Below are 27,082 nucleotides of genomic sequence, written 5' to 3' on the forward strand. Positions count from 1 at the left end.
GCTACCTGCTGGTAGTCACAGTCTGCTGCTCAGAGCTATGCAAAATATTTGTACCACAGCTCTACAGCAAAGAGGACTTCTCCCTGACGTGACCTGGGCTGTATTGTAGAATAGCGATGACTATCCATTACACCTTGGCACTTAACGTGGCTAAAGTACCATTTATCTAGACTGGGTTTAGTCGCTGGCTGAAGTCAGGGCTGTATGTTCCCGGGATCATCCCTGGAGCAGAGGAGCCGGCTCAGCAGCTGCTGCAGAGGCTGTAGAAGCCAGGCAAAGAGAGGGACTGATCGGTCGGAGCTGTGGAGACACGGCCGTATGTCTGCCTGCTTCGTCATCTCCCAGTTGACTCGAAAACAACCCAAATCCCTTTGAAACGCCAGGGGTTCTCTGCCTGCTTTGCTCCATTGAGATAGTTGTCCTGATCTTAGGGTGATAAAGCAAAGCTACAAAAGCATCTCGTTAACAAGCTTCCCTTTCTTTCTGACAGGAAGCCTAGAGGGGAGGGGAAAAAGTGTCGGAAGGTCTATGGGATGGAGAACAGAGATATGTGGTGTACTGCCTGCCGATGGAAGAAGGCCTGCCAAAGGTTCATCGACTAAAGATTGAAATTATGCAGAGGATTTGGGGATGGGGGAGGACAACAGCAGAACCAGATTGCTGCAGCCGCACTGTATCACTTCCCATTTTCCCTCCAGTGATGTGGTGTTGGGGGTTTTGGTTTTTTGGGGTGTTTTGGTTTTTTTTAAGAGCTTTGAAATACAAAGTGAAGCACTTGTAGCCAAGGAGAAGCAGTAATCAAAACCTGTGTGGAGCAATAGAGCAAAAAAAAAAGAAAAGCAAAACCAAGGACATACAACAAAATTCTGTCTTACTAAGTATGGAAACCAGAGCAGCTATTAGTGTTTTTCTGTAAAAGAAAGAAAAAGTTAATTTTTTTGCTAACTCTGTGAGCTATCTGCTCCTTAGGGTCATTTTTAACCATTTCAGTCTCTGTGCTGTGAACGTCTGTATTTGCTAAACTGAACAATTTTTCTTTTCCTGAAACGAAGATCCCTTTTGAAAGCTTTCTAATAAACACTTCAGAGTCATATAAGCTACAGTTTTCTCAAAAAAAGCTGTACTAAGACTGGAGACTGCTAAATAATTCTCCTGATACGTATGATCATGATTATATTATATTTTTGGAAAGGGGGTGTGGGGAGGAGTTGGGATTTTTGTTTGTTTGTTTATAGGAGAAAAGCAAAGTCTGAATTTGCAAGAAGGACAGGCAGTGCTCCTGGAAGATTTTTAAACCAGGCACAGACCAGTGGAGTGGAACAAAGTAATTTTAAGTACCAAATTGGATTTTGATCCTCTAGAGGAAGAAAAGCAGCAATGGAGAGTCACCAGCAGATATTGTCACAACAAGAAGTTGAGGGAAGAAATCCAGTGATGCTTGATTGAAACCCATAAGAATATAATGGGGGGCCAGTAGCTTTTCTTACCACTCTCCCATTTCTGAGGGAGGATGAACAGTTGGACCAGCACGTCTGTTGCTGCAGGAGACCTATAAAGAACTGGTAAATGCATCCACTAGGATTACACGTAGTACCTATTCAGGGACACGATCCAGCCCAGCAGTTCTGTTCTTGCTTCCTTTTCTCTTATTTGAGAGACTGTTGTTAAGATAATGGTTTGCTCAGCTTCCCCCCCGCCCCCATTAAAGTGTCTAAGATTTATTTGACACAAACAAATGGTAGAGAAAAGAAAATACCCCCTTTCCTCAACATCACCTCAGTAAAAGAAGTACAACAGCAAAGGAGCAACGTATTTATGGTAAAAGTCCATTTCTTAACTCATTTTGATATATGAATTAACAAGTTTCTCTACTTGCAGTACTTGGATAGATTTGGGTACTTCAGTTTCTCTGTCCATTAGAAAGTATACACCAGAATGTGGCAAGCTGGTGTCCTGTCTCAACTTATATTGAATTATCATTAATTAGTGATTATTTCAATGCAAAAATAAAGTAAGGTTTTATTAGGATATGAATGTATATGCTTAAACAATACTTTCCTATTAAAGGAAAAAAAAAATCAAAGAAAGACACAGAAGCAAAATTTTGCCTATTAATAGAGGCATGGAGGCCCACAAATTCCTGGTTGTTTTTTTTTTCCATACCATTTGAAATTAGACCAGATCTTTTTTCTCTTTTTTTTTTTCTCCCCCACCACCACCCCAGCTCATCCTCACTGAAATAAGGGGACTCTCTAAGTATCTAAACAGCTTTCTAAAATCTGGTCCAAAGTTCACTTGATAGCTTTATTAAGCGTGCATTGACACTTATGCCTATGTAAAAGCACAAAATAACAATGCAGTTGTTGAGAATATACACTATGAGTTCAGTAAAGTAGTACTGAGAAGTAAAATTTATAATGGGAGCTACCGAAGATTATCATCTGTTTTTCTTTGAACAAGTTAATTGGGCAATCAGATGCCTAATTTGAACATGCTATTTCTGCAGTTGTTTACAAATTGTGTAATTTACATGCACAAGCAGCAAGATATGCTTGCGTGCACGCAATTACTTGATTTTTTGCCCAATTGTGTTCTCTAAGTCATTTAAAAAAAAAAAGAAGAAAAATAGACTCTGAAATCTAGTAAGACCCTGAAATATATAAACATATGTGTGTGTATGAGCATTTATATATATATAAAAGACTATATATTATATATATTATATAGGTTTTTATATATATAAAATCTGGGATCAACAGGGAGGAGGAAGATTGTTTTCTTTACAAATATAAAAACCAAGATGCTAAAGGTCAGTGGATATACATAGCCACTGTATTATCTTCTTTCCTCTTAATAAAATGAGGGTCATGGGGTTTTTTTGGATGTTGTATTTTTTCAATTTCCTTAGTAAAATATCTCATAGTAATTCATAGTCATTTCATCTTCGAACACTGAGCTTGCTGATGGTGTATTTACTTTGGTAGAACTTAGAAAATCTGGGACTTTTCCAAGATACTCCTGCCAATTTGCCCCCCCCCCATTTTTACAAGCACTCCAAGACTAATTATAAAGCGTTCCATAATTAATTTGACTTTTGTTAGACTGACAGTATTTGCTTGTATATTTGTTGTTCCCCTCCTTTTATATTTTCCCTTCTTGCTTTGGAGGATTTTTTGAAAATAATGTATCAGATTGTATATTGTTTCTATAATGTCATGGCATTGTGAGCACCTTTCCCGAGGGCACTTTACGAATTATTGTAATAAGATTATTCTTTATGAATTTCTGCACGGAAGAATGGTTTTGTCTCCAGACCAGATTGCCCTCTGGTACAAATTTGATATGGATTACATATAGGCACAAAAGCCACAAATCATCAAAACAGGATAGAAAGTTGGTGTTAACAGAACAGAGGACAAAAGATACTTGATAAATCCTGCCAGGACAAAGCTAAATTACCAGTATTTTTACACAACCTTTAATCAGCAGTTTATATTAAATCAGTTTTGCATCTTATGGCTGTGGCATTTTGATTCAAAAGTAGGCACTCTTCGAGTTATTGTGTCTCAACCATGGCCTGCGGTAGCGGGACGGCACGGCTGCCTGGACCTGCGTGAAGTGTTCACCAGTTGCTTCGTGCTTTGAACTGAGATTACTTCATGTTGCAGGAGCACTTCAGCGCCCGCTGAGATCCCCTTCGCCTTCCCGACACACCCAGCAAGTACAGAAATGTCAGCAAAGCCTTTTCTGTGCTGGCAGTACTGAGTGTAATCTGGAATAACCTCTTCAATTTTCGGTCTCTTGTTTCTGTGTTGCTTTAAGCTGCATCGCTGTTGTCCTAAAATCTGATTCATCTCATACTTCTGCACCGGCCTCTCTAAAAGTCAGATTTCTTTGTTTTCCCAGGGAAGAGCTAGCCTGAATGCCATGGTCATTTATTGTCATCAGTACACACCATTTCCCCTATTTTTGGTTTCTCTGTGGGAGGTAGGTCATTGTCTCTGACCTCCTGGAGGAGTTGGAAAGAACAGCCTGAATGCATCACGCAGTCTCTGTGTGCTACAGGGATTTGGACGTGGGTTCATTTATGTCAAGAGCCAGAACTTCCCACTGAGATACAAAAATGGAAGGATCTATTTTGTCGGGTTTAACCACTTACTAGTATTGATGCTGGTAACAGAAGTTGCCAACATCAGTATCAGAGTGGATATCAACTGTATAGATCCCAAATATTTTTCTTCAGGAGTTTTCTTGCTATAACAAAGCTATTTCCCACTTCCCCATTTACCCCATCCCCAAAAGATCTGGCAAAGGAGGTAATTTTAGAAGTGGGAAATTTTAATGGCAATTTTTAAAATGCGACTGTGCTCCAGCTGCTCCTGTATGAAGCTATTGGACAGCACAAACTCAGATCATCTTAGTCATAAAATGGTTTCCACCCAAAACAATGTGCCTGATTCTCTAGTGCCTTGCACAAATGTAACAGGATACAGAAGATGCAAAGTGAGCAAAAACTCTTCCATTCCAATTTGCAGGTTTACACTTACTCTTAACCAATACCAGTCATCACCTAGCAGGTATCTGTTGTCATGTAAGCCAGACATGTAAGCCCTGCTTGTGTGAATAAGCTGAGCAGAATGCCTATCTGTTGAATTACTTTTTCCAAATCATTAGCCTGGTATGAACGTTGGCTATCTAATGATCTACAGATTCCTTGCACACATTTGCCATCACTGACATCACTTTCTTCATTCCTCCTCCCCTTCATTTTTTTAAGATAATGACTAGGTAAGCAACACAACAGGAGGCAAAGCTTTAGCCAAAAGTTCTTCATGTAAGAACAGATTCCAGCTCCATGCAATATCACAGATGTTCTTGTCACTGACTTTTTATTTTTTTATTCATTCTGATCCAGTGAGTCGGGATGTTTTTTTATTTCCTGCTATGGTCTGGGACCATCTACAGTGGCCCTGCCAAGAATTCAGGACAATCACTGTAAATGTGGCAATACAAAGCAATTTCTTTTCTTCCCCTGCCTGTAAATATGTTGAAACACCATCTCAGAAACAGGACATGAAATTAGAAGCTTGCTAGCCATGTGCAGAGATGTAAGAGGTTGCCAGTGAGGCTTGTTTCTGTTGTTTCAAACTTCAGTCATCTGTTGGAGAAGGTTGTGCTGCGCCTTTTCTTAGAAACATTTTGATAAGGAAATGTTTGTAAAGTCTCATCTTGATCTTATTATTTATACTTGATTCAATCTTCCTGTAAGGTGACAGCACTGGAACTGAAACCTGTACGGAGTATGGGATTTAATCTGCATTTGTCAGGATTTTTCTAGTAGATAACCGCGGGCTGTTGCAAAGCACTGTAGCGTAGATTTTGTTCTAGTATAAGTTCAGGAGAGTTTTATGGCACCTTTAGCAAAATAGCTAGAAAGTAAGTCATGAGCAAAAATTAATCAAGCTGAGGGTTTAAATACATTCTGTATCTGCTAGATGTAAGCGGCCCTTGTCTGCATCTATGTAGAGCTTGAAAGCCTTCAAGATTGCAAAAAAGCCAATGTACACTTATAGTTGATGGTGCCCACTTGAACTGGTTTTTCCATCTTAGACTACAGTGCTTTTGCATTGACCACGCTCTCACTTATCCAAATGCAAGATTAAAGATGTGTATCTTCCACTTGCAACTTTTTGAGTTTATTCCTCAGTAAGAAAAACACTAATCATGTTCTTTGTGCTTCACATGGAGCATTTCTAACAGCAATCCAGAAAAACCCTGAAAACAGAAATCAGTCTGTTTCTGATGGCACCATGCAAATTAAAATATGGTTTGCTGCTATGCTTGCTCATACTCGCAGCAAGAATTCATTTGGCCAGTCAGCTGATGAAATGTAAAGGAATGGAAAAATTTTAGTATCAAGCCAGTGTTCTGCTTTTTTTTAACACAACACCAAGAATTTTTTTCCAACTGTGGTTGAATCTGAATGTGAGATCTCTAATACACCCTTGAGGGAAATTAATTTAGCAATAGAAATGCTGTTTCAGCTTTCCTATTACTTGGGCATATACACAATATTATACTAACGAGGTAGGGTTTCAAGATTAATTCCGAATTCTTGATGTAATTCAATGCTAAAGATGGACTTGAACATTTTAAAATGTTTGAATGTTAGTGTTTACTATTTGCCAGTCCTCTTAAAAAATTCAGGTTTGACTTTGGAGTCCTTATCTTAGTATGTTATACCCTGCAGCAATTAGTATATGCTGTGTAATGGTCAGATAAACAAAAGTTACTAAAATCGTTGTAAAAAACTGCCTTGGGAAGACAAAAAAGTTAATACAGATTTCCTCAGGGACCATAAGAGGGCTGCAAAGGCAGGATGTAGGTTTATTTGAATGGAAGATGGCTAAGAAATTGGGTTTTTTTTTGTATTACAGGCAAAATTTAAAAAGCAGTATGTCACTACTTGAATTACTAAAATTAGAAGGAAGTACTAATTAGTGAACATGCTCTTACTTAATGCTATAGCTTATGAAGTTCCAAACAGGAAAAAAAATTAATGTTAGATGATATAAAAATATAGAAAATGAGCTTGAACCATAACCTAATTATAATATAAATCTATACATTTGTATAAATCTTTTCAGGATCTACTCTAAATATAAAGGCTTCTTGTTCATAGCGGTGCTTGTTCAAAGCATTCTTTGTCTATAATTGGATTACTTCTTACCAAATTACTTCAGCAAGCAAAAAAATAATATGTTAGCATGATATCCTGGAGGTGTTGAGTACTCTACTTTGCAAAGTGCTATTTCTACGTGAAATTAAAAGAAAACATCCCACCACGGGTTTTTTTCATATCTGCAGAGGTATCAGCTTCAGTAAACCCAAGGTTTTATTGAACCATGTTAACCAGTATTTTGAAGAAATACATAGGCAAATTCTCAAATTTTTCTTTATTTGTATGCAAAGAAATTATTTTTGGTTTGTAATAATTTTTCCTATCAACTTTTTCCTGTGTCCAGGGACTCCATTCTGCAAATTCCCAAATATTTATACTGAAGTGAATAAAAATCAGAATCTTCAGTATTAGGACCTAAAAATGTAAATAGCACATGGCATCAGAATTCTTAGTATCAGTATTTAACTGTAGTAATTAATTCTTACAGTGATGCCAAGAAATCTGTCATGGTAGGGGTGCACATAACCTATAAATTATCAGGTACAGCTATGCAGAGGTAGAACCACTGATAGTCCAATAATAAAATGTGGGTTCATATTCATCAGAGCACTCAAGTATGTGTTTAATTCACTTGCGGAGTTTGTTGATGAGACTGTCTTTCTGAAGTTAGGCACACAATTTTACACTCTTCTGAAATCAGGCCTTGGCAAGAGCAGATACTCTGATAGCTTTGTTTGAAATAAGCACTTTGTAAGACAATCTATCTTTTTCTGATTTTATGCAATTTATCTTGTATTTAGAAGACCAGACAAACTTAGAGAATTCTTTTTTTAAATTATTTTTTGCATTGCAAAGGGAAAGTGAGAAAGAAGACAAGTTTAACTGTACATTTCAGCATGTGAAGGCATTGCTTAGGTTTGTAAAAGGTGTCTATTTGCCATTAAGCTCAAAGGAACTTATTTGAGCACATCAGAAAAAAAAATGCATGACAAGCAGGTCACGTTATATAAACCTATATAGTTCCATTTGTATTCCCTGTACGCTCAACACTCCTCCAGGCAGCTAAAGGCATAGGAGCTGAGTGTGCAAGGAAATAACTAAGTTTACCTAAAAACTTAGTGTGCTTTTAAGCCACAAATGATGTTGTCTAAGTATAATTTTTAGTGTTAAAAGAAAATAGACGGTAGCCTTATTAACAAGGTGCAATACTTACAAAGGGCTAAATTACGGAAACAAGTGGTGTGTGTTTGTACATCACTGTGAAACGTGCACTCTTTTAAAACTGACTTTTATAGCACTGGGATCTTATTACCTCTCTGAAATGATAATGTTGGTATAATTTTATAACCATTTATTACACATTATGAAACAGGATTTGGGATTTCCTAAGAACCAAAAGGAGGAGGGGGGGAATTGTAAATCACATAGAATAGTGGTATGTTGTTTTACATGGCAGAAGTAACATAAAACACCTTTACAAAGCTATACAAATTCTGGAGTACTGAAAGAAAAAAACATATTGCCCTTGGTTACAGATAGTTTAGTCTGAAATTTCCCATGATGTCATGAAAATGCCTACATCAGTGTTCAGTGTTTGCTTTGTCTCTTCCTTTTTATTATTGGGTTTTATTTGTTTGTATTCTGATTGTGAAGATATTCCTAAATTACCAATACTTAGCTTGAAATTGTATTCTTTTGAAAATAACTTCTAAAATGGAGAAATTTCTTCATTATCCTGTACAGTCTGAATGAAATTGTACAACATGATCTGCTCCAACTTATGTGGAGAGTTCATGCAAGCAGGTTATATAGGAAAAGATTATGTTGAGGGTTTGTTGTTCAGTTATAAAAAGGGTTTGAACAATTAAACTAAAAGCTCCGCTCACATACTTCTTCTCTCCATCTGCACTGTGGGGTCAACAGAATATAGGTTGCCAAGTATGGTGTATCTTGCATCTTTTTTTTTTTCTGTTAAATAATGACATACATGTCATTTTCCCGTCTCTCTTATTGGTTTTGTCTTATGCTCAGAGTCCAGAATTAACTGAAAGGCAGAATAATCAGATCTGTTGAACAGAAGACTGTTTGGTTGTTTCCCTGTTTGACGACTTCTAGCAAAGGGCCAAAGGACAAACTCAAATTTAGAGACATTAGTCGGAAGAGGCTTGAGCCAGTCAAGTAAGACCTGAAACAAAATTGCTCAGAATTGGATCCCAGTAGGAGGAAACTAGTGTTAAGCAGTCAAGTACAGAAGTTTTTTGTGGTTTTTTTTTTTTTTTAATTACAAGCCTGATAAAAAGTCTTTTTACACATTTAAGAGCAAAATGCAGATAGCATTGTAACCAGGTGAGCCCTCGAAGCATTACAGATTTTCTCAGGAGAGTTGCAATTATTCCCGTGAATAAGTGCATTGACTAGGACTGCTCACACAGGTAACGGTTGTAGAACAAAGGCACTTGGGTTTTCCTCTGTGTGATTATTTCCACTGTAATTGGGAGTGTGAAATTGTGAATCTTCCTTCCTGAGTGCTTGAGAAAAGAATTTTGCTGTTAGGCTTTGTAAGAGGGATGGATACTTACCGAGGCACATTTGCCTGGCTGTTGGCAGATGTTGGCTCAGTTTTTACTAATACCAACGTGGCAGGACTTTGGATGTATCACTGAGTGACAGATTTAAGGGCTGTTAAGCACATGGTGTTCAGCCTGTAATCCATCCTACTGATACCAGGCCCGGGGAGAGGAGGTTTTTCAGAATGGGATCCAGGATAGCCAAGCTGTTGTGAAGGGAGTTACCACCATAATCGTGTGCTGTCAGCTGCAGCAAGTGCTCCATTGGTTGTGTCCAGCTTGAGTGAGGTGGTTATCTGCATTCATTCCTGACCCACAGTACAGAATGCTCTTTTAAAGAATATTCTTTCTTTCAGGGATTAAAATAAAACTGTTGGAGAAGTTTTATGTTACAGAAGGTCACTGAATAAATTACAGTGTTGTCAGAGCTGAAATCTGAAGTGGTGGTTTCCCTCCTTCCAAAGCCATGCTGCAGCTCCCCAAGTAGCCGGTGAGAGTATGCTCTTGTGGAGCCCTGTAACCTTAACTAAATCCTTTTCCCAAGACTTGCTGGAACCCAGCAAAGAACCCTAAAACCACACCAATGTGAGTTTGACCCCCCCAGGTAAAGGAGGCTCTTTCCAACTCTTTCCCAACTCTTCCACTTCCCAAGCGAGTGTTTTATTAGTAGACTTTTATAAAGGGGACATTACCCCATCACTTTCCAGTGGCATTTCTAGCACAGCACCAGCTACCCCTGCATTTGCAAGGAACCAGACATTATCTTTGTGAGTCATGGGGTTTGGGGAATATTATTTTAGATTCAGATCTCTACATTTCACCTAACACTGTAGTTCCACAGCAGGTTAAGTTGGCATAAGCTTGTGCTACTGTTGAAAGAGCTGTTCCTACCCCCTGGCAGAGGCATTTCTAGAGAGAAGTATCCGGGGTTATGCTGGCTTGAAGCACTCCTAAAAGTGTAGGTCTGTATAAAATGCCTGAAGGCTAGATCAGTATATGGCTTGCTGGTTTGTACCTCTGCTCTTCATGTGACAGGCATGATAATACTGCCTTTATCCCACCCTGTCTTGGCTGGAGTCTCATTAAGGGCCTGGACTTGCACATACTCCCACAGCAGCTAGCTCAAGAGAGCTCTACTAACGGCTGGTTGCTTAGCACTACTAGAATACCATTAAAACAGCATTGATTTTGATATGAAATGGAGTCTATAGGGGAAAAAGAAGAGTTAGATCAATAATCCTACATGCAGTGAGCCTTAAAAGTACATCTTAACTGTGCCATGGTTTTGCTAAGCAGATACTGGAGGAGTTAAGCGACATGAAAAGCAACCCTACGGGACCTTGCTCCCCCCCTGACCCCGGGGGTGTCCTGGATCTAATCTGATGTTTTTCAAGGTAATCTCAGGCCATAAAATGTTTATTGGGGGGTGGGGAGACGTGGTCTCTGTAGTGCAGAGTTCTCTGGGCCACAGAAAACCAGGGTATACTTCTTACCCAGACTTGGTAGCAAATAGGAAGGATCCTCAGCTGCTTTGCTACTGCAGTTTTTCAGCCTCTTTTTATTCTAGCATCAGTGTAGCAGTGATGGGGAAAAGGTAACGGTTCATAAGGTAACTGAAGGAAGATAACTGTCAGCATCAATTGCACTACGTTTTTTTAAACTCTGTGAAAAAAGCAATTATGTTTTCTTGTCATCTGCTACTCATATTATTTCATATAAGAAAAGTATTTCCATCATAGAAGGGGATGAATTTAGCACATGTTAAGCAGCTGTAGGAAAACAAAAGCCCAATTGCCCAGTTTTTATGAAGATGGGATTTCTAATACACTCTGCTTGCCTAAGACTGCAGTATTTAGATCCATGCACCCTTTTGTCTGGCTTCAGTCACAAAAGGGAAATATCTGCCCACATACATTGTTCTTCCTTTGTTTCCTATCAAATATTGTTTTAGAGAATATGAAGTAAATTTAAGTTCTTTTTCAAAAACATTTTTTCTGAATTATTATTTTTAGAACCACAGCATATCCTCTTTAACTCAGTGTAAAATTACTGAGCTTTAATTTGCTCTGCATTGCACTTTATATATTTTTTCACTTGTTGGGCCAGGTATTTTTGATATACAAAACAATAAAGGTTTTGTTAATCTAGTTTTAACTAGAAGTTAACCATGAAACTAAGATATTTTTATTAAAATGCAAGTTCCGTAAAATACAGCAAATAAACTATTTAGGTCAGAGACATTTTTAATGATACATTGAGAAATATTATAGCTCCTGAAATGATTTACCATTTGGTAAATTCAATACATTAATGGATAGCATGGTTTAAAATGGAATATGAATAAGCAGGAGACAAAGGTCTAGACATTGGATTTGCTTATATGCAAAACCTGCATTAGTTTAATTGCTATGGGTCTTTAAAAAATTAGCCTAATCTAGTTCAAAGAAGTATAAAGCTATTTAATAAGCCAGGTTAAAATTAAAAGAGCTCACAGAAAAGTTGAAATCAGTTTCACTTAATTACCAAAAAGAGATACGTTTTTCACTATGCTAATGCAATGCTGTATAGCGGGCAGTCTGAGAAGCCCCTTGTCTCTGGAGGGGCTGAAATCATGCAAGTACAAGGCACCACCAGAAGCCGTAAGGGAGTATGTATTTTCCTGCTTTAAACAGCAGCTCTCCAAACTGTTGCACTTACAGGCCCGCTTCAAGGTTGACAATGGTATTTCCATTTGTTTTTTCCTGCCTTCATTCGCTCAAATTTTGGGAACTACTGTCCTAAAAATAATCGTCTTGTTCCTAAATGAGCTAATGAAGAGCTCATCTTCCCTCTGATTTTGGTGTTAAACTTAACAGCCCTAATACTGTTCCCCATAGTCTAGCTTAAGAATTTTTAGATGCCAGTTTCAACGTTTTAAACAAAGAACAGCTACTCTACCCCAGCACAGAATCCTTTCAAGTCTTGTGGAGGATATTGACAAGTAAAGACCTTTTTTACTTTTACTTTGTCCAAACTCTTTATTCCAAATCACACCTAGAAAGGTGGAAGTCTGCAGTGACTGGAAGACAAAGCACACAGCAGTAAAGAGAGGAGAGAGGGAGAGGGCATGCTCTCATTTCCTTCCCAGGGTGAGTCCTCCGTGGGCTCCCCTCTCCCAGGCTGCTGAGCATGTGTGCACAGACCATGCACAGCTCTGAAGTCCTCAACGCCACCATGTGAAATTCCTGCAAAAGTGCTTTGTCAACCACCTCCCAGAGTCCCCAGTTCCTTGTAAGACACTTTCAGACATTCTGCTTTTTCATTTGTACATCCATAGGTAAAAGTAAAAGCTAATCGCTGCTCCAACAGCATGAGTCAGTCTCACCTTGAGCTGCAAATATATCATATTGCCATTTTTAATCAAGCTTCAGTTTCACCTACAAAAGACGTGCAAGATCCAGGTATTTCTGCATGCTGTAAAGCTGGTTTGTTCTTTCAGGGACTAACAGGCATCCCTGGAGCATGGCAAGCGCACCACCAGTGCAAGCTTCATGCTTAACATTGATGAGCACCATGTTACCTGTGCTGAAGAGAAAGCATAGATTAATGTTAGCTATATATCCTACCACAGAGATGAGTGCTGCACAGCGCTGCTCAGGTCTTGCAATTGTGGAAAAATTAAGCTTAAAACCTTTGCACTAAGGACAGGTGTCAGAAAACTCAATTTGTGTTTGGCTGAAGAGCAAGAGCAGCAACAGGCCTACTCCAAGGTGATGGTCCATCAGGCAGCACAAATAACAGTTCTGTTGCCTGACTAGTTTCTGTGCTTTGGTATAGGTTTGAAGGAAATCTTAAAAGAGAAGACGACTTTTGCATGTCAGTGATACTCCTTTGCAATCTGATTTGATTCTGCCCTCTGGGGGCAGTCTGTGGACCAGCACAGTAGATTTAGATAAGGTACTTCCACTGCCAGTGACTTGCAGATAGCAAAAAACTGTTTCTTACTAGAAGCTGGTGCTTTTTCTTTACTTAAGATAAAAAAACCCCACAGAACAACAAAATGCCACCGTGCAGACCTTCATTAAACTATCACTGTCTCCCCGTAGCGCTGGCAGCTAGGGAGAACTCCAGAATTCAGAGGACCTTGGCCATAACTTGCCAAAAAGCCTCTGCAATCTACTGCCACTAAAAATGTTTTAGTGTTAGATCAAAAACATACAGACTTGGGCTCTCCAAAGCTCCTCTAAGAATTTTGCTGTTACTTTATATTAAAGAAAGTGTTAAAATCTTTGTGTCTGCATCTGAGTCGATTCTGCCTGCTGAACCAAGAGCACTTCCAATAGGCTTCAGATATATAGGGAGTCATTCTTGGTACAAGTCACAATGCTCCAAACATTTCAAATATTTTTCTTAAAAACATTTGTGAAATTAGCAATGTGTATATTAATGCCTGAAAGTCTATGAAAATAATTGAGTTATTTAAAATACTAAAAGAAGTATGTGCTTGCACTTGAAACTTGAAAGAAAGACTACTGAATTACTGATTTGCTAAGCACTGGCTCCTGCTTTTTATTAATGCACTAAATCAGCTTTGGACAGAGTAACTTTTTCTAAAAATTGAGAAGGAATGTTTTTTTCTCAAGTCATTCAGGTAATGAATTGTTTGTTTCCGGTCACTGGGTTTTAGTATGAGCAAATCTCATCCTCTTGCACTTCTGATATTCATTGTTTGTATGGAAAAAAGTATTTTCTGCTTTTTCATTTCCCAGTGAACGATCAGTTCACTAGCTACAGGCAATGTTTCTTCACTTAGATTGCAAAATATGCTTTGATAAATTTACTCTACCCCATGTGAATCCTGATTATCCAATTATTATATTTTTTCTAGCTTCAAAAATGCTTTTGTGCAATTTTCATAGATATGGTTGAGTAAAAATTGTGAGGAAGAATCTAAGTCATATAATAAATGCATTAACCACTTTTTTCCTAAGTAAAAATTAAGAACATGAAGAAATATGAAGTATCATGAACAAAGTCAATTAATCGCTGAATTAAATGTTTGTAGAACATCTTGATTAGTAAAAAGCAGTGATCTTTCTTTGTTAAAGTTACATTTAGTAGCAAACCATTGTGTTTTAGTAAGTATCACAAGTGAGAAAGCAATTTTTCTTCAGAAGGAGCACAAATGGAAAACTAAGATTAAAACAGATCATTTGAACCAGGGTTTACTCCTTGTCTTTAAGCCCATCCTGCCTGGTACATTACTGTTATACGTTCAGGGATGCTCAGGACAATAGACATTCCTCATGGGAAGCAGCTAGGTTCCAAAGTGTTAACTGAAATAAAAGCAAAAGTGAGCAAACTCATAGAATTTTCTAAATACTAGCTCAGCTATTGCCAAAAAAGCAAAAAAAGCACTACTTGCTACTGAACTAGAATTTCAGCATTTTAAAAGAATCGTGTTTTAATCTAGTTCACACACCATAGTTAAAACACGATTTCAGTTGGTTTGCTTGTTTGTCTTGCAGGGCTTATACTTGTTAATAAACCTCAGAGCAGGGTATGCCAGTACTCAGATGACCACGGTTGAACTGGAATCTCCTGAAATCCCCGAATCTATTCTACATTGTTACAGAAACAACCATCTTCGAATTAAAAAGTACTTAAAATTATCTCCAAAAAGTGAGAATAAAAAGAAGCTAATTCTTTATTTGGGAAATGCCATTCAGCTACCATTAACTCCCAAGCTGTGTGCCTAACGGGTCTCCTGCAGCTTTGTCAGGTTGCATTTTTGTTGAAAGCAGATGGTGATTAAACTACATAGCAAAGAAAGAACCTTTCTTTGATCTTTGTAAATGAATGTATACATACAAACTATGCATTTTCATACAGCTGCATACTGTATCCTAAATCAGTTCAACTCCAACCTTTTCCCCTAGGTTAGCAACTCCCAAACTTCAGGGGCTGCAGGTGCTCCCATGTCCTTCAGCATATATTTGTCTCCTGTCTTGTTTCTGCTCTCCAAAAACCCGAGGCACGGGACAGCAGAGTGGTGAGCTGCAGAGCCCCAGGAGCAGGGTTGCTGGGGGCCTGCGGCCAAGGCAGGGACCTCGCATGCTCCAGGGGACCAGTTAGGACTCCCGGGCCCAGTGTGGCCAAGCAGAGAGACATGTGGTACCTGTGCTCGCTCAGCCAGAGCTGCTGCTGCTCCGGCACCACTTGCACTTCTGCTCAGTGTCTCGCACGCTCAGGCAGCAGAGCAGGACCAGCAGCTGCTCTCTCACACAGGGTCAGTAGGAGTTTGCAGCAAGACTAGAACAAGCGATGCCAAGGAGGAGGCCACTGCAAACTGGGCTTGCCGCCGTGATCGTCCCGCTCGGGAGAGCGTTTTCAGCCACCCTACCAGCCCAGTTTCGTTCTTACCCCCACTTCCCCACGGTGCTCTGCAGCACACCACTTAGGACGCATGGACAGCTCCTTAGGGGCTGTGGTCTCACGGCTGAGACCTGCTGCCCCAGATGATACGTTGCTCAAAACTCTCAATCCTTCATCCTAATCATTGACTGGACTTCAGGGCTGGGGTGTGTAAGAGACGAAGGATCAGGCCTTGTTTTTAGTGTACTGTCTGTTGGAAGGGAGTAGGAAAGATGAAAAACAGATGTCTTGCTCTTGTAGCTGGTGTAATTAAATGAAGGAAAAAGGTATTGCGTGTAACCTTCTTACACAAATTTGGGGTTGTTGCTGTAATATATTTCAGCCCAGCCTGGTCAATGAATGAAGTGTGTTTCTAACAGTTTATCCTACAGGAAGAAAGACCAAAAAAATAGAAGTATTAAGAATAACCTTGCTTTAGAGTAAAGCAAGCCTGGACTCAACAACGAAGAAAGATTTTGTTTATATGCAAACTATTCAAATATTTGATACCAGTATGAAGGCAGTAGTATTCTTAGCTATCTAGAAATGTGCACTCATCTAGTTTATGTTTAATTGAAAAATATTTTTGCAGTATGTATTTGTATTTGATGGGCTAAGGCCTTTAATTTTATATTCTTTACAAGAATTAGTGTGGAAATTATGTTTTCCCATTTATTGAGCTACCTGTCCATGCTAGTTGTCCATTTGCATAAAGAATATTTCCACTACTTCAGAGGTTTGGGGTTGGTTTTTTTTAAACACTGTCCTTTTAAAAAAATGCAGTGCTTTTTGTATGTTGCTTAATAGAAAAACATATTCCTTACCAGGGCCCCTACAACGTGATCCACAGAACGCAATGACTTGAAAAAAGTCCTTGAGGGCAGGTCTTCAACGGTTATCAGCTGCCATATCTCCCATAGCTGTGGCCATTTATATCAGTGGAGGACCTGCCCCCAGGAGGGTTACGCAGAGGTAGCTGTAGGGATGCTCAGCGTGGTACGGGAGGCTCGCTGGAGCTGGCAGATCTCCGTTACCAGGATGTGGCCTATAACAGCAACAGAAAGACACTACTGCATTTCTCTGCAATCTGCAACTGTCCCGTGGGCCTGGTGTAGCTCCAGCTGCAGTCCCTCAAATCAAAGCTCTTGACTGCAACCATCAGTCCTTTGCTGTCACTTACTATCACAAAGTTAACTTTTTAAATTGAGGAAGAGCTTCCAATTCTGGCACTAATGGAAATACTGAATACTTTTAATATATATATATATATATATATTTGGAAAGAATTTGAAAAAAGTGTTTTGTCTTTTTTTATACAACTTTTAGCCAAATAGAAGTATTCTGATTATTACTTCTGTGGATACCTGTCCACCTGTAAATAAACTCATATTCAGGTACATGAACCTGAAGAAAAAAATAATAAGGACTGTTCACCAGCTATGCGCTTTGCTAGCTGTTGGTTCCTTTGTACATAAGAGGTAACTGTTTAAATGTTGGTTGGGGTTTTTTTTATTTAATTGTTGTTCCTCTAAAGAAAGAAGAAGAAAAAAGCTTTTGACTTTGTTTTCTCTTTTCTGAGTTAATACAAAGATTTTCTAACTTTTTACTGCAGAAATGGATAAATACCTGGTGCTATGTGAATTTGAGTCAAACTGGCCATAGCAGACACACCAGTTAGAATGCACTTTTCCTGTGGCACACAATGTATTTTCTCAGAAGGGACTTTCAAAGGACCATCAGATGTTTACATTTCTTCTTGTTGCCCCAAATAGTTTTGAATATTGAAATAACTCCCAAAAATAGAGAAAGTCATGATCCATTACTGATGTGACGAATCCTTACATTTAGGTATCGACGACAGGTTTGTACAAATACCATTTTAGAGATAGTTGAAATATTGGGCTTTCATACTTTGTAATGCTTTGATGTGACAATAAATATGCTGTTGCTATTTAGTCTAACCTCATTGTAGACCTGTAACTTCCTGTTTATGGTTATGTCATGAATTGCACTGGCTTGAATTGAGCCAAATACTGACTGTTCTGCTGAAATATTCCGACTGTTATGATGTCCACAAAACATTAATTAAATGCACTTGTATCTGACTGCCGTGGAGTATGTCAAATTATTCATGTAATAAAACCCTTGTGTATAACTTTTGCCATTTGTGTATGTGAACTTTAGTTCTCTTACAACCATGAATGTCAGAGCATCAACCAAGGACCACCTTGAGTCAGTGGTAGCCTTTGCATCGACTTCGTTACAAGCAGGACTGACTCCTTCCCTTCGATCTGAAGGCAGATATTTAGACACCATAACATGAGCTAAGACACACAGGACAGGAATGTGGCCCTTGAATTTTGTTTTGGCCCTGTGAATTTTAAGTGCAGCCTTTAGCTAGTGACTGTGGTTTCCCACTTCCAGGCTCATGCTATAAAACTGGCCTTCCTGATGCATTAAGCTAGCAACTCTTTTCCTGTCCTGCTCTTGCCTGGCAGTGGAGGAGTAGCCTCCCTGTGCACAACCAGGAGCACTCCTGATAGGCAAAGATTCATTTGAACAGGATATGCATTTCACATGGTAAAGCTAATGAAGCTACTGCTTTAAACTTGCAAGTTGGAGAGACATTCCTGAAACAGGAAGTAGTTTCTAAAAAAAAAGTATAAACTAGTACCATTTCTGCCCAAGTTCTCAACTCCCCTTCTAGCTTTATTAGGTCATATATAGATTTTCCTTTCGCTAATGCATTCCTACCCACTGCTGCAAAGCCAACTCCAATATAAATAGCAAGGCTATTAAATTTAAATGAGCGGTTTAATCACTCTTCTTCTCTTCGCATTTTCCTTCCTTCTAGCAACACCTCCTCACCACAAACACACTTGGTCATGCATCTCCAGTAAAGAAGATCTCTAAACTAATCTGTTCTCTAAGCCAGAGGCAAAACAGCTCAGGCAAAGCGACCCTGCCCTGCTGCCCAACAACATGTATCGTCCAAATGGTCCCTTCCTGAATGTGCGTGTAATCCAGCGGATACCAGGCACTGCTGGAGTGAGTGGTGCAACTTGTAGCTTCTGTTGGAGGAGTCTGTTGTCTTCATAGCCCCACTCCTGCCAGGCAAAGCTGTCTGACTTGTATCATTAGAGTAGGTAATCCCACAGCTGATTCCTCTAGATATAAAAAGAAAGGGATTTGAAGTCATATAATTAGCCAGGAAGCGTTTTAGTGGTATTTCAGATTAAATTCCGCTAATTAAATGCTACTTTAAGAGATAATAATCTCTGCTGTAATTGATATTTCTGATGACAGGTAGATGGACCGCTACAGTTCTCTTTATGCAAACAACATGTTTTCTACTTTTGTACATTAAAGAAAAGGGATTTTATTTTAGGCCAAAATTCAACACCCACAGTCACCCCTCTCCACTCCTGCACAGGCTTTGTCTCTTTTTGAACCAGTTCTAAACAATTTTAAGAAGTGACTACCTTAGGTGCATTTGGTTTAGAAATATTTCACACCCTCATGTACTTCCTTTAGAAAATTTTGAGACAGAATGACTCTTTCTCTGCCTGCATCAATAACTTCCTCTAACCTCATTTCTTTTAGCTAAAATAATGCACTAAATTCAAATGTGGGCTTCAAATACTCTTAGCTGCAAGAAAACAAGTTTTGTTGAAATGTCCTGTGCATTTTGTATTTCAAATGCTGCCATCGTCTTATTTTATGCCACTATCCTTGAGACCTGTTCTCCAAATGTGGCGTTACAGAATCATTATGTTATAATCTTACTTCTTCTGTGAGGTCCTACTGGGAACCTGCTGAACCAAAAGCAACTTTTTAGCAATGAAAATACCACTTAGAGAACAATAACATTATTTTGGTGCCCTTAATTGAATGTATTATTTCCTAGTTTATTTGCTTAAACTGCCAACTTTTTTATTCCTTTCCCACCCACTCTTTGTTATGATGCCAAGAAAAATATTTAGGCTATAAAAATTGCCATATTGGTTTGGAGACTAAGCTACATTTCTCTTTTTGGCTAACAAAATAAAAAACAAACATTATGCTAAGAAAGATTTATGTTCTAAATTTAGCTTTGGAGAGGAGAAAGAGAGAGAAAAAATTTGCATCTTCCTGAATTGTATTTTCCTGCTTTATAACCAGATGATGCCACCATGAACAGATGCAGCTTTTTTTTTTTTTTTTTTTCTTTTACAATTTTGGGAGAAGAAGAGTTTTCAACCATTTGTTTCAATGCAAGGCAAATGACAAGCAAATTTCTCATTACTCTCTGTCTCAGTTTTGCTTTGTGGTCACTATAATACAGTGTCTTGCTCTGAAAGAAAACAAGACTTCATTGATTTTTTGCCAGGTTGTAAAAACAAAACAAAACAAAACTTATGGATGGGGAGACAGGGAGGAACCACTACCAAAGACTGGGTTAAATTACCAAGCTTGGTTTTAACCAACCTTATGGCACAGCTCCGAGTGTCTTGATTTGACTCTGCAGATCACTGGTCCACCAAACTTTAACTGCAGTATTTCTCAGTAATACATGAACATTCCCTTTTGGCTAAAAACAGACTTACCCTTCCTTCCCAGAGTTTTTAACTGTTAGCTTTGCAGGCTTTTTAGCTTTCCTTCATAATACTCTAAGCAGCATTTTATATATATATTATAACATATAAAATATATGTATAAAAATATATATATTTGTGTGTGTGTGTGTGTGTGTGTATATATATAGTGTGTATATATATATATGGTTCAGAGACCCTTTTCACAAAATTAGTTTTCAAAATGAGAACATGCAGAAAAAGGGCAAATAACTAGAAAACAATACTTTTTAGGAGCGATGGGATTAAAAATATGTGCAAGCTAAAATTGTATTACATACAACTGTCACAAAGCAACTCGGTGCTCACCAGTTTTATTGAAACAGGTGGGAACTACACATCCTCGATAGCTCAAAGTTTTTTTAAGACCATTCATTGGAGGTGCAACCTTATCCAGTGCTGACCTCTTGTGGTAAGCAACGAATCTGCAGTGGCCAAAAATTGGCAAAAGTCAATACCACGGCGAGGTTGGAGAAATAGGAGCAGGCTGGCCCTCCAGACCCAGGCTGGGAAATCGGAGAACACAAAGAGCACATCCCTGAGGGCAAACACACCCACCTTTAAATTTTCATTTTTAACTCTTGAGCACACAAAATCCTACATCTTACACAATACTGAAACATGGCAAAGCTATCAGGTAAAAACAGTTCTTAAATTTGAGAAGGATTTATCTAAATTCTTCACAAAACTTTTGGAACAGCTCTAGCTGGGAAGCAGGAGAGTAACAGAAATCTCATCACAGATCCTTGAAGATCAGAGCTGTATTTGTATCATTTTATCACAAATACCGAACTACCTTGTTGTGTACAAGGCATGGAGCATCCCTCTCTCATTACTTGTGGTTGAGTGCATTTGACTAATTAATCTGCAGAAGTTCACGTCTCCTGTCTCTCTTCAGATCTCTTTCTTGTTGCCCTGTTTCCCACTAGCCTGCTATAAGCAGCCACAGTGAGGCATATATGCTCTACATTATTCACTCCTCTAAGCACTTGTCCATATCACTCAAATCACTTTACCCTTTCTATTTAGGCACCAGAGGATCAGAAAAATGAGTCAAAAAGTGGAAACCCAAATATTTTTATAACGTCCCTCAATGGTGAGTCCATTTAAGGTCACAGGAAGCAGACACTACTAGCTCTGCCAAGAGTGAACTGTCAGAGCCTGTGGGCTGTGACAAGGAGGACAAGATTCTTGTCACATTCTTACCCCATCTGAGGTCCACCTGCACTAGGCATGCTTTCATTTTGTTACACTTATACCTGTCCCACTAGAGCTGTTTCCCACTCCCCAGGATACACCTCGCCCACTCTCCAGCCTATGCAGGGCATCCCCTGCCCTCAAAGCAGCAAGGCTCTCACTAACAATACTTGTACAAGCATTAAACAAAAAGGGTGCACCGAGTCCTACCTCAGAAGAGGGAACAAAGTCATTCCTGCAGCCTTGCTCTTTTAGCGCCGTCAGAAAAAGCACTACATACAAAGGAGGCCTTCCCAGTGCAGCCTCAGAAATAGGAGCGCACCAAGGATGCCTTCACCTTCCCACACAGCTGGAACTGCTACTCAAACACAAACACGAGAGTCCAGGAGCTGAAGCGCCTGTGCTTTAAAGTCTCCCCCCCTCACAGTGAGCAGAGAGCAAGCCACCCCTACAAATCAGTGCCAGACATGCCTTTTAGTCCTTTTTAGGCCATCAACACACCTTCTAGCCACCTTAGAGCAGAAACTGGCTCTTTGTTTTCACTCCTCTTTATTTTTCCCCTCTTCTGTTCCTTGCAGGTTCCTTGCTCTGGTGTATATTAGTATCACCACTGTTATTTCCCATCATGCCTGAGGTATGACGTTTGTAGAGTGGTGACTCACATAACCAAGTTTAGCCTGAGCTTTTAAGCTAGGAGTGACCAGGCTTTCTGAAGTGCTGTAGTGTGGAGGTTTCTGTCAGGCAGTTCAAATGATGTCGTCTTTAGAAAGGGCTGGTTCCTTCCTTCTGGTCACAGACCTCTTGACCTTTGAAACTAAACAGGATACAGAGTAAGGGATGGAAGGAGGAAGGAAGATGTTTTTTACTTCCGCAGCTTTGGTAAAAATCAGAAATTTCCAAAAATACCTGCAAAATCCCACACCCAGGCTGCTTCTTTCTTGGGTTCTCTTTTCTTTAAATGTTTACATTTTCTCCCACAATGGTGGTCAGGAGTTTTGTCATTTCAGGCTGAACTTACTCCGTGTGGAGTATCACCCTGCATGGGGTGATTTTTTCAGAGCTCCTCCCTCTGCCAGCTCTGTTGCTTCCCAAAGTCAGCAGCAAAATGAGAAGTACAGTCTCTCACTGAAGATGTTTTGTATTTAGAATCAGCACTTGATAAAGATGTATCCTGCACTGCACTGCTACAAGACATGTGGAGGGAGGCAGTCCTGGTGTAGTGTCAGGGCAGGGGAGCTAGAAAGCTATCAGAGGAAAGCAAGATGAAAGTGGAAGGGAAATGAAGTAAGTGGGTGATAAAATAATTCTGTTATATAGGGAGAAAGCCAGAAGGATCAAAAGATCTCTTTTATTTGCATTTTATCCTAATTTCTGTTCCTTGCAGTTTCCTTCCTCTGCTGTATATTATTATCACCTCTATTATAAAACTTTCTGGTTGCTTGCAGTTATCCCCCCTTTAATCTCATGCTAGGCTCTTCCCCTTTGATCCAGCGCAGTACATGCCTTCTTGCCATATGACTGATTGTGTGACTGCTGCATATATATGTAAAAACATTTTTTTTTTTTTGACCTAATTTCCCCATTGTGTCTCCAGTTTAAGTCTATAAAGTCTAGGCAAAACTGTGTCCCCTTCACAAAATCCTTCCTACTTACCTCAGTTAGGGTGGATTCAGCTCCCAATAAAAACGTTACAAACAGAAAGCTCCTTCTAACATCTTTGTTTTGTTTTTGCACATAAGTTACAGTTATACTTTTATACAATAAAAGAACACAAGCTACAGAGAGGGACGTCTAATTATCCCCTTCATTGCAAGGCTAAGCTGAGTTCAATGAGAAGAGACAAACCTGTTACTGGCAGACCCTTGATCCTTTCTCTTCCATTTAAAAAAAACAACCCACCTTCTCCTGGTACGGCCTCCCTCCTACCACCCTCTCCTGGGACCACAGCTTTCCCTGTCCCCTGTCCCTGCAAACCAGGCTTGACAGCAGGGCTGGCAGGGCTGAGATATTACTGAAGAAGGCTGGGACCTGAGGGCCAGGACAAGAGCCCTGAGATGACAGGGAACAGGGCAGAGTCACTCAGAAATTCAATAGGAAAGATGCTCCTTCTCCGAAGGATGAGCCGGTGCTTCCTTCTCCGGTGGGAAACAGGAGGCAAAGCAGAGCTGCCCAGCCCAGCCTTGCCCCATTCCTCTGCAGAGGGCAGCTTCCCCACTCGGGAGCAGCTGCTTTCTCACAGGGCTGACACCAGGCAAGGCCAGGTGAAGCCGTATTCTTTCCTCTCCTTCTCACTGGTTTTAGGTCATATTCTTTTAGCTGTATGAAACACGCTGACCCTGGTTGGCAAGAAAGTCTCATCTTCATTCTTCTTCAAAGAGAACACTGAAGGAACAGTCTGGATGGTCTGAAATAGTCAACAGTATTTCTGAATGCTATAAGGAGTGTCAAAAAATACCAAAGCCCACACAATATTTAAGCAGTTTGTAGCATGAATATTCTTAATTAAACCTTTTTATTTTAAAAGGAACATAGAATCGTAGAACATGATGGAAAATTTCTTCCTTACCTTGTTCACACAAGCTGAATTCCTGTCAAACAGCTACAATAAGCACCCTGGTAGTTCAGGAAAAAGAGAGCCACTGAAAGGAGCCATAGAAAGGAGCTAGAAGAGCACCTAAACTGTAACTCTCATCCTGGCCTACACAAATCTTCCACAAAGCAACACATGTCCCAGAAAAATCAAACTTTCACTCTCCTTGGCTATAAAGAGCATCTGCTCTTCATGTCCTCCAGAGTATCAGTTCCCCTCCAGATTCATTCTCTGTCATTCCTTGACTTCCACATCCACAGTTACAAATTTCTATCCATCACCAATACCATGCTGTCTTCACTATCACCTTCCCTGTGAAGGTGAGAACTATTTGAGATTTTAAGAGAGCAACAAGTGATTTCATTTTGTTTTCCTTCACCTGAGTTTTGTACTCACTTAATAGGCACTGAACAAAGTACCTGCAGAGATGGGAATGACAAAACGTATTTAGATTTTTTGCTTTAAGCTCTTGCACATGCAGCATTGTGTCTCTGGAATTAAATGGGACCATGGTTGTTTCTTATGCTGCTCTGCATTCAAATAAATTCACTAGCAATAATGCAAGATGCAGTACCTTATTTTCCAGTATACTTAGATCACAACATGACCTTGAACAGCTTTCCACTGCCACCTTCACAGACTAAGCTGCAGAAACACAAACGATTTGCATATGTTATTGAGTTAAAAGAGAAACCTCAAGTTCTTGCTACCTCACTTCCTTCATATGCCCTACTCTCCTCAACACACTGGCATATCTCAGATATATGAGATACAGTAGTGCAAGTACAGCTTGCTTTTCCTCTTTTTAAAATCTCAAACAATGGTGAGTGTATTGATGCCCCCTTGAGCTCTGCCCTGGTGACTACATTCCCCTCAGAAATATATTTCACTTGATATATTTTTGGAGGTTCTAACATCAAGAGCAAGAAACTGGATCTTGCTATGCAGAACTGAAAAGCCCTGCGCTAAAACACCTTTCGCAGCTGTAAGTATCAACACCCACTCATCACATTGCCTTTTTCAACCTTCTCTTTAGTAAGGTGCATTAGTCAGGCTCCTGAAATAAGCACCTTCAGGGCTTATTTTCAGTTGTTGTGGTCCTCCTTTGAACTCAAGCCAGCCTGTTCCTTCCCAAAACATTAACAACCCTGGTAATAAGTATATCTGATAAGAGTTCACAGAACATTAACATCAGCGAGCCAACAAATGACTACCAAGTGTTGGAGAGCATTACATGTAAGGGATATATAACAGACCGTGGAGGCCCTTTAAGACCTCCAAAGGGCAGCTGCCCTCCTGGGGAGCGTGGATGGGCACAGCTGATATGAATTGCCTCTACAGGACTGGATGCCCAGCTCACAGACTTCAAAGGCTTCCAGTTTGGGAGAAGACTAGGTTGTTTGCCTTGCTGATTCAAGTTTCTTATGATTGACTTGAAAAAAGAAAGTAAGTAATGGGCTCTGTTGGTTTATTTTTATTGGGTAGTGGTGTTCTGATTTCCTAGGCTTTCGGAGAGAAATAATGTTTTGTATGCATCACTACTGAAATAATAGTGGTAGCAGTTATCTTAGTAGGCTGGTAAGAGGTATGATGCGTGGTCAGCCTGCTAGTTCACAACATGAACAAGAAGCTGTGGATGGGTTGTGGGGCTGGACCTAGAATATGTAGAGCACTGGTGAAATATGTGTGCAAATGTACTCTTTGTCTGATGTGGTGATGTGTCTGACATTCACAGAGGGGAGATGGATACACTAGGGGTAACTTCTGATGTTGCTCCCATGAGATGTGGGTTCTGGGGTTCTCTGTTTGGCCTTACCTGTGTTAGCAGCACAAAGTAGAAGGGCTCTGACAGGCTATGCTGGCAGCTCAGATTTCCTGGGGTGTCAGAACTTCATAGGCAGCCTCCAGCTGCCTGGAGCCCAGAGTTGCAGTGTGCAGAAAAATCCCTTAGTGGCCTGCTCTCCTAGGGTGAGCTGGACTCCAATTCCCTGAGTGTGGTGTCTCCCATCATAAGGGGAGAGAAGTGAACCACTAGATGCTGAGGTCTGTCTCAGGTTTTGATGTTTTCTCTTCTGATCTTAAGGTTTGATCTTGAGTCTGTGCGGTGCATGTTTCATCAGGAATCAGGTTTCGGCAGCATATGTAAGGGCTTTTGTTTTTTATAGCCTAAAGACTCAAGGCTGTGCTCAGTCTGTTCAGGTGCTGTTTTCTCTTGGGTGCCCACAGCCTATATATTTCATCTAGAATGACTTCAGAACACTTCAGATACACAAAGGCTATCCACCATCTTCTTGCTAAACTGTGTCTTAACCACCCAGCAAACTACATGGCAAGCTCTGGTGGGAAGGGAATTGCGCGCTGAGTCTAGTTACATCTGCAAAGGGGATGTAGACAAGCAGGGTGTAACTATCCAAAGTGGAAGCTGGCCAGGGCATAGGGCCGTGACTCCTCCCTGTTACTCCAGGTTACTTCTGGGGGAAGGGGAGAGTGTGCTGGCAACTGCAATCCCACAATTCAGAAAGGAGACTCTGCAGTGTGTGTTGTTCACCTGCTGACTTCAAACACTGTGTCAGAGCACAGATATGAAGGCTATGGGGGGAAGGATGCACACATGGACTTCAGAGGAAACACTTGGTTACCGTAGCTTGTCATCCAGGCAGACGGGAAGAATTATTGAATTCTCATTGTAGGGGTCATAACTGCAGGTGTCTCCGGGAAATTCAGTGCAGCTGTCTTAAGGCATAGACAAAGACAGTAAAATTAGGAAAGCGGTACCTCTGACTGAGGTACAGTCAGCAGTGAGGTTATCTGAACAGGAACTGATATTCTTAATGACTTGTGACAGAAGATGAAAATACAGTTTTTATATTGTGAAAGCTGCAGTACTGAGGACTTCTGCTTCAATTTCACGGTAACACTTCCCTGCTGTTTGGTCTATTTCAGACTAAACTGGCTTCTTGGAACGTCTGAATGGCATCCATCAACCTCAGCCCCTCTTCTGAGAGTTCAGTTTTATTCTGAGCTGACACAGAACTTGTGG

At 40.0% G+C, this 27,082-nt stretch overlaps 1 protein-coding gene and 1 long non-coding RNA gene across 3 annotated transcripts in view; one reads left to right on the forward strand and one right to left on the reverse strand.

Annotated features, from left to right (window-relative positions):
- Positions 1–17,802, forward strand: part of LOC115340206 (zinc finger protein 704-like) — a 111,332-nt gene extending 93,530 nt beyond the window's left edge. Inside the window, exons 8-9 of one of the 2 annotated variants that reach the window (XR_005932192.1) lie at positions 491–7,104; positions 14,757–17,802. Coding sequence is in view for 1 of the 2 variants with exons in the window: in XM_030011404.2 (XP_029867264.1) it covers positions 491–602 (112 nt within the window). In the remaining variant the exon portion in view is untranslated. Of the gene's footprint in view, positions 1–490 lie in introns of both variants that reach the window. The other variant, XM_030011404.2, reaches the window with a different exon arrangement.
- On the reverse strand, positions 16,583–22,054 carry LOC115340207. Its single transcript, XR_003922983.1, has 3 exons — positions 21,954–22,054; positions 18,622–18,809; positions 16,583–16,687 (listed from the first exon to the last, which is right to left on the reverse strand). It is a non-coding gene; the product is annotated as an uncharacterized LOC115340207 (long non-coding RNA).
- Positions 22,055–27,082: the final 5,028 nt, after the last annotated feature.

This window comes from Aquila chrysaetos, chromosome 4 (assembly GCF_900496995.4).
Source record: "Aquila chrysaetos chrysaetos chromosome 4, bAquChr1.4, whole genome shotgun sequence".
Lineage (NCBI taxonomy): Eukaryota > Metazoa > Chordata > Aves > Accipitriformes > Accipitridae > Aquila > Aquila chrysaetos.